This window comes from Parasteatoda tepidariorum, chromosome 2 (assembly GCF_043381705.1).
Source record: "Parasteatoda tepidariorum isolate YZ-2023 chromosome 2, CAS_Ptep_4.0, whole genome shotgun sequence".
Taxonomy (NCBI): domain Eukaryota; kingdom Metazoa; phylum Arthropoda; class Arachnida; order Araneae; family Theridiidae; genus Parasteatoda; species Parasteatoda tepidariorum.
The window spans coordinates 64922006-64930066 of NC_092205.1; the positions used below are offsets into that span (position 1 = coordinate 64922006).

General features: G+C 30.2%; 1 protein-coding gene across 1 annotated transcript in view; it reads left to right on the top strand.

The window, feature by feature from the left end:
* Window positions 1–744: 744 nt before the first annotated feature.
* The window catches only part of LOC139427306 (uncharacterized), a 29991-nt gene continuing 22674 nt past the window's right edge, over window positions 745–8061 (top strand). Inside the window, exon 1 of the mRNA XM_071188489.1 lies at window positions 745–886. Within this exon, the coding sequence (XP_071044590.1) occupies window positions 745–886 (142 nt within the window). The remainder of the gene's footprint in view (window positions 887–8061) is intronic.

Consider the following 8061-nt stretch of genomic DNA (forward strand, 5'->3'; position numbering starts at 1 on the left):
AACTTCTTAAAAACTTCGCGAGAAGTTACGGATCTTTAAGCAGCGTAAGTTAAAAGTTCCAATAAAAGTTCGTCTTTTCTTGTTTCCCTCAAATTTTATAGCAATTTCGGGACCTTTACTACGATACCTTATATGCACTGGTGGCTACATCTAAAAATACCATTAGAGACCTTTCTTCCTGAGTTTAATTTAAGGTAAAGTCTGGTGGTTAAGTGGTAGCACTTCGTGCTCTCCTGCCACAGGTCTTGGGTTCAATCCTAGTGCCGCTCAAGGTTGATTCAGCCTTTCCTCCGATCAGTGGATTAATAAAACGTGTATCAAGTAAGCTTGGGATCTAAACACGGGGGTTTCGAGTTCAGCTGACCACCTAATCTAAATATCTTCTCCGGCACCCCAGAACACAAGGTCAAGAAATGTGAGATGGACACAGTAGGTCGCGGTCCTCTGTCGACTTTCGCGCCAATGAGTTTAGTTTTATAAAAGGTAATTAAAGGACCCCTGTATCTCAGGCATAACAGTGCCATCCTTAGCTAGTTTCTATGCAATATCATTAGGTGTAGGTTCACATGATATCCTACCCACGGCAGATGAACATCACAAGCTTTGGAAAAGGTTTGGAGCTTACTTATAACATGAGTTCACCTTCGGTCACTAACATCTCTCTAATTATCAATATATTAAACAAAACTTCGGCTGTTTGAGAGAATCCATATCTACCCGGTTAAGCCGTGTTCCAAGGCATAAATGACAGCCATATCTACTGCGAACACTACTGATCGAAAAACGGAGAAATATTCAGCACTTTACACATCTTACCCAAACTCCACTACCAGTGTGTCCACATTCGTTCTTGTAGCTGTCTGTGTAAATCAGTGTAGCTTAATGGGTACATTGTTACTCACATCAAGGGCAGCCTACCTTAATTGTTACAGATGCTGGGAGGACTTCATAGCGTAAGCTGTTAACTCTGTATAAAATGGCACTACAAGAAGTGTATCAATAGAAGAAATCACAAATTTAAAAAAAAAATTCAATTTGACAGAAGACTGTAATGTAACTTTCAACGCATGGCTAAGAGGACTACTGTTCCTCAATCTTTGGTAATTTGAATGAGCAAAGCTTTATGACTAAATCTCGTTTGAATGTGCATTGATCGATATTTCTGACGTAACACAACCTGGAAAAGACGACACTACATGAATATCTGTAAAAACTTCAAAAAACTCTATTGTTCATCCATCATAGGAATATGATTGTAAATCACAGAATTCATTTCTAAGTAAAGGTGACGTTGTATTGAAATATTTGTATTAGCATAAAGTTCTTTCCTGACCTATCAAAAACTTCTTTAAGCTCATTTCTACATAACCCCTATCTAAACGAATGGACTTGTACCAGGAATTGACTTCCGTTCGTGTTCTTTCGGTGCACTAGCTATTTATTTATCCAGTTTTTGTCATCCCAGACACTTAGACTCTTACAAGCTGTCAAAACAAATTTCAGAATAATTTTAAATCATCGGAAAACAAAATTATGTCTTCCCTGACAGTACAGTACTGTAAATAGTTTAACCACTAGTTGAAGATCAGTGACCGACAAAACATGCATACTCAATGGCTTGAAAAATGAACCCCTAAAGCTATAATGAAAGTAAAAACAAAGGTTTTCAACAAAATGCTTTCGCCTAAAATGTATGGTAGCTAACCGGAGAATAAAATTATACTCTTAAAAGTTGTTTGCAAAGTGGCCCTTCCATTGTCTATTTGTTGAATCAAAATCGGTCGTGGAACGAGATAAAATTGCTTTCTTTTTGCCAAGAGGTGAGAGAGTTATGAATTTGTTTTCCATGGTCACCAATCTAAAGGATGTTTGAAAGAGATATCTTTGAAACACCTCAGATCGAATCCGATAACTCTGTGGAACTAGCAGAGAAATGTAACTGGCCCTTGAATTCAGTTTGGAAGCTTTATTAAGACGCCGGTGTAATTCCACGGTTAACACTTTTAACTTTGCTGAAGTTCGTTACAAATACTGGCACTGATCATATAAATTAATGGCTAACTCTTCAAGTTTCATGGAAAATTTCTTCGAGCGTAAATGCATGATACATTTCAAACTATTATTGTACAAGGAAAAAAAAATCCCGTAGAGATACCTAAAAAGAATCATTCATTGAAAAATTATTATTGTTTGATTGACGGTGTTGTAGGATAAATAATGTATAAACACTAAGATGCATGATGAGATTAGTGAATAAAGATTGCATTGAATTTTTTTTTTAAAAATGTTATCACTCGGAGAAATAACGTAATTTTGTCTAGTTCAAAAATGAAAGATTATTTTGCGCTGTCTGGTCTTTAAATTTTTTTAATCTGAATGGGCGCAAGTACAAAATTACAGTTGTTGAGTTTTTTTTTTTTTTTTTTTTTTTTTTTTTTTTTTTTTTTTTTTTTTTTNTTTTTTAGAGTGAAATTAAGTTTAAAATATGTTTGGCAAAGAGCAATTGATGAAATGAAATTTTTTTAAAACAAGTCCTTAAAAAATTAAACCATCAAAATTAAAAACGTCATAACGCTATCAATTTAAATGAATATTGGGGCTTTGCGAATTTAGCTAATTATAGGCTTTCATATCAAAATGAAAAGCAAGTCATTATTCTTTTATTATTGTCATCTTATAAACTGGTTAGCTAATTTAATCGAAGTTGCATTATCAATCTTTATCTACGCATAAAGATAAAAATATTTAAACTTTTGTTAATAATTTTGGTCGGCCTTGTCGATGTTTTACCAGAACTACACGTTAAAAAATGAATCATCTGTTCCTGACCAAATTTGAGAACAAAACTTGAAACGAATTTTGATTTTAAAATGAAAAGCAAGTTTTTTTCTCATTATCATCATATAAACTGGTTAGATAATCGATCGAAGTTAGTTTATCAATCTTTATCTAAGCATTTCCTTATACCTCAAGTAGAAGTTAAAGAAAAAAAACATTTAAACTATTGTTAATAATTTGTTCTTTTGTTCGTTCATATATATATATATGTATATACTACAATTGTCTAATATTAGCTAGGAATATATTAGATAGTAAAAAAAATTTAAACTGACTTAAATTAAACGACTTTTTTAATAGCTTTATTGTCTTAATACCAATAATTAAAAAATTATTTTTCTCTATTCCATGTCTTACAGGGATTATTTCGTCGCTTAAGTACTTTCTTATTTTCAGTCTTAATTCGACCCATTATTATTCGAAATTTTACACTTCAATAAAACTATTGTGTTAAGGCTGAGTGAGCTCTAATACTGAAAAATATTGCTTTCTAAAAGAAAAAAATATGAAATTGTAAAAAAAAGGGATTTTTAATAAGATATTTTTTTCAGTCCAGTATATTTTTGCGTACATATATTTAATCCTTCGAAACTTATTATTTTTATTTTAATCCTTAGATTGTCCGCTTAAATAACTTCAGTATAAATTTTTTTTAAATATTTTTAATTAATCTACATTTTGAATTTCATTCAATAACGGGATATAAATAATATTGAAAATTAGAAGCAATTCTAAGTTCTAATATTCATACATTTAATAAGTTAAGTCTTAGCATAAGAACAATGATCCTTGAAAATTGAAATGTATGATACTTTAAAATAATAAAGTTACAAATCTCAACAATTATTACTTTAAAAAAGAAAGAAAAAATACTTAAGGCATAATTTTGTTACAGAAATCTTTCTTTTACATTTCTTTATTACATAATTAGGGATAAAAATGCTATGCTTTCGAGAAAGAGAAGTAAAAAAAACGATAAAGAAGTATTAATTATATTGCTTGTTTAGTTTAGAAAATACATATCCATTACATTTTACATTTCAGAATTAATCTATAGGTAACAAAGTAAAATATCTTCGAATACGGTTCGTAAGACTATTATGATAAGCATATTTAATTCCCATATGTTTTAGTAGTAGTTATAAACGTTTTCCGAGTATTAAAGTTCGTTCAACTAGTATTTTTTTATAACAAGTGAATAAATCTTCCGTGATTAGAGACGTGTTTTAAAAAGCAATTTACAAACAATTAAAATTGGTGCATATAAAACACATTAATAAAATAAACATAATTCTAATTTTAACTGCATTACTATTACACAACACTTATTTTATCTACGTGCACTTTAAGCGAAATACGTTCATAAGGTTATAGTATATATTTTTTATAATTTTCGGACTTTTTCTGTCCTTGGCATTTAAGAACATATTTGTTCTTAATCAAATGTCTCGGATTCGGTTGAATAATCTGCCTTCCCTTTGTATACAGTTCTTAAAATTCTCGGTAAAGTCTAAGACTCCGATTGTCATTCACTATGATTTTTTTATTAGCTTTAATACTGAATCTTGTAAAATCAGATGCCTGTTTCTAGATCTGAAGAGAAATTAACATTTGAAAGTGACATGATTCGAGCATCTATCAGCAGTATTCATGGCAGAAAAAAATGACATTGGCACATATCAGTTAGTCTGGCAATTGAAAAAATTTCTAAAAGTCATTTAACATCATGTAAAGCTTAAAAATTAACTCTATTACACGAGAAAAAAAATCATTTATAACTACCACACTATATTGACATCTTTGAAGAGAAATAAATATAATTTTGGTAATTTAACTAACAATTCATTTGGTAATTTTGCTGTTCTCATGATAACGGCTTAACGGAATAAATGGTTTCTAGGCTTTGCTCTAATGTATCACGAAGAAAAAAACTCTAATATTATCACACATTATAAAATCGTATTTTGTTGTTAATTAAATTAAAATCATTGCAGATGCGATTCGATGAAAACAACAGAACTTTTTGATGTAGTCATAGAATTAGAAATACGGTTAATTTAACCATATTCTGGTAGATTTTAGATTTTAATGTGATTTTTTTTCACAATGCAAGCAAGATTTGAATTTTCCATGTACACATTTTGTCGAAAAGGAAAAGAAAAAATAAGACTCACAAGAGCATGTGCGTGGGATGTGTCATATCCCAATGTCTATAAAATGCATTGATAAATATTTTCTAAAACATTTTATGAAGTTCAAACTTGATCAGAAGGTCACAATCAATTAGAAAGTCAGATACTAAAAGCATTAAGGATTTTTGTCTTCACAAATTAGGAATATCCAACTTTTATGTAAGGGTAGGGCGTGGTAAACTCCATCCTCGTTATCGTATGTTAAGGAAGTGTCCACTAGTGCTCATAGACAGAGTCTTGGTAGGAAGTTTATTTACGCCAGAACTTTTATTACCCTTTATTACACTCTATTGCTTTCAGGTATGTAGGAATTTTATTTTCGCCGCACTAGAGATGCACAATGGGCTATTGGAGACAATTTGGGAAACATCCCTGAGGATGATCCGTAGACATGCCAACGTAATTTTGATCCTTTGCTGAACGGATGACTCCTCTGTTTTGATAGTTCAATGACCTGATCGCGAAGTTGAGCACTTTACGGTAGAACAGTTTAACGAGGACCGATACCGTGCATCCTCGGTTCTTACGTAGGCTGATCAAAGTTGTTACTGAGCGCAGCCAGTAATGTTTGACCTCGGTGGTCTACTGAGTGCAGTGTCTTTACGTTCACTCGACTGCGAGACTACAGAATCTTGAGGTTTGACCGTTAGGAACGTAGCTCTAGAAGAACTTACATCAAGAAAAAGCCAAACAAATCGAGTTAATTTCATGGCAAGAGGTTACTAAAGCTAAGAAAAACAATTAAAAATACCCTTTCTCAAGAAGTTCATATTTATTAATTTCGTTTATAGAGACTATATTTTTTAACTTCATTATTATATAACTTGATTTAAATTAAAAATAAAATGAAAATAAAAAATTACGTATTTATTCATATATTTTAAATTACTTCAATTTTTCACAGTGTAACATATAATTATGTAATTCCGAATCTGTTGGGGAATCTGTTTGGTAGGGTGCTTGAGGTGCTTCGGGAAGGAATAAAATATGTCGATCCATTTTGTAAAAATCAAAAGTAAATAAAATAAAAGAAAAAAAAACTATTCAAACCCAAAATAGTGTAGGTATAATAAAAAGTGGAAAATTCCTTCAAATTAAAAGTAGAACGTGTGTTTAAATGAACGATCGCGAATAATTTTAAATCGAAGGAAGAAAATCAGATCAAGCAAATAATGAAAACCTTTTTCAGAATTACTTTTACAATTCGAAACATCAGGAAACGCACTGTATTAAAAATTCAATTAAAATAATGAATTGAAATTCCCCAGTTAGAACGAAATATAATACTGCATTGTTTTAAAGTTCAAATTGTAGTGACTTGCCAGTGTTACCTATGTCGATAACTGTAGTCGATTGTAATAAATGTAAATACTACTGGAGAAACTGGAACTTGTTGGAATATTATAAAATTATTTTTAATGAAAGGAACAACATATTTAGATTAGGGATCAAATCATAATTAATGGAAAATAAAATATGAATTAATAAATTACAATTAATAAAATACTCCGCATGACAAACTTGAGTAATATAAGTTTTTTTTCAAGTTCATTACTAATTTACCAGGAAATGCTTCGGGTAGGTAAAACTACATCTCTCTCTGATATTTACTTTTTTTCAATTTGTAAAATATTATATGCTTGCTCGTATATAATTCTTAACATAATAAATTAAGTATTAAATATTCTAGAAAATTATTTCATGTAAAATAATTCATTAATGCATACTTGATGATTTCTTTAAGGGGATATTTAATTTTCATTCATAAGCTATTTTTAGAATATCTGCTCTAAATCATTGAACTTTTCGATTTGAAATAATTTTCATTACAGTAAGATTTAGTATTGGATTTAATAATTTTAAAAAAAGATTTGGTCATCATCTTATGATTTCATAAACTCCTCCAAACTAAATTAAGTATTTTATTGAAATTCCCAATTTAATATAATTGATATTGACAATCAACTTTTAACATGTTTTAGTAAGAAATGAACATCACGTACTCCTGAGAAAATAAATATTTTTTGTTTAAAAATTATTGAATAAAAATACTGGGATAATAAGATTACAGTGGTAGCAATAAAGTATTTCTAATGAATTCGTCTAACTAAACTTTCAAAATTGTAAAAGAAAAAAATACTTTAGTATATTAACTCTGGTGCAAAATTGAGAAGGAGAAAAATTAGATAATAACTTATTTTCAGCACATATGGAAGTTCTATTACAACATGATTGCTCATTTACAGCAACGAAAATTTGTTATTCAGAACTGAAACGAATATTATGAGAGTTTTTACGTTTGCTTGTATTTAGTTTTACTTCATGGCTTTTTAAATAAAATATTTGATGTCTCTATACAATAACGCCCTTTAAATGCTATGTTTATTGTAAATTTATCTCACTTAGCTGAATAAGGAAGAAGATTTAAAGGCCTAAGATATTTTCATGTGCAACTACATTTCCATTCTATCCAATGCAATTGCCTGGTTAAATAAAATACTTTTAATTCATACCACTAATAAAATGAAGTTTCGTTTTAAAATTTTGAATTTCTTAAAATTGTTTCTTTAAAAAATTTCAAAATAATTTTTCAAGGATATAAATAAAGTATAGCATGCTTATCTATAACTGTGTAAAACCATTGACAGCAAAGTTAATTTTATTTTTAATGAAAAATCACTAAAACAAACAACTTGTGGGGCGAGGAGTAATCGACTATGTCAACCGTCATCTATGAAAAGGTACCCCATCATAGAATCGAGTTAACACGTCTTATATACTAGTGAATAGTAATTTTGTAGTAGAAGATACCCTACAGTACTCCCCCACCAGAATTATATCAGTGATAGAATTCGATGAACGGATACTACTAGTTGATTCATTGCTGTTCTGTGAGAAAAGCCGGGATAGCTGTATTGAGATCACCTTATTTTTTTAGTGCTGAATGTGAGAGGTGTATTAACTTCACGGTCGCAGTCACTCATGTGTTGCCGTTAGCAGTCGAGTGTATGCAAGCTGACGTTGTGCGTGA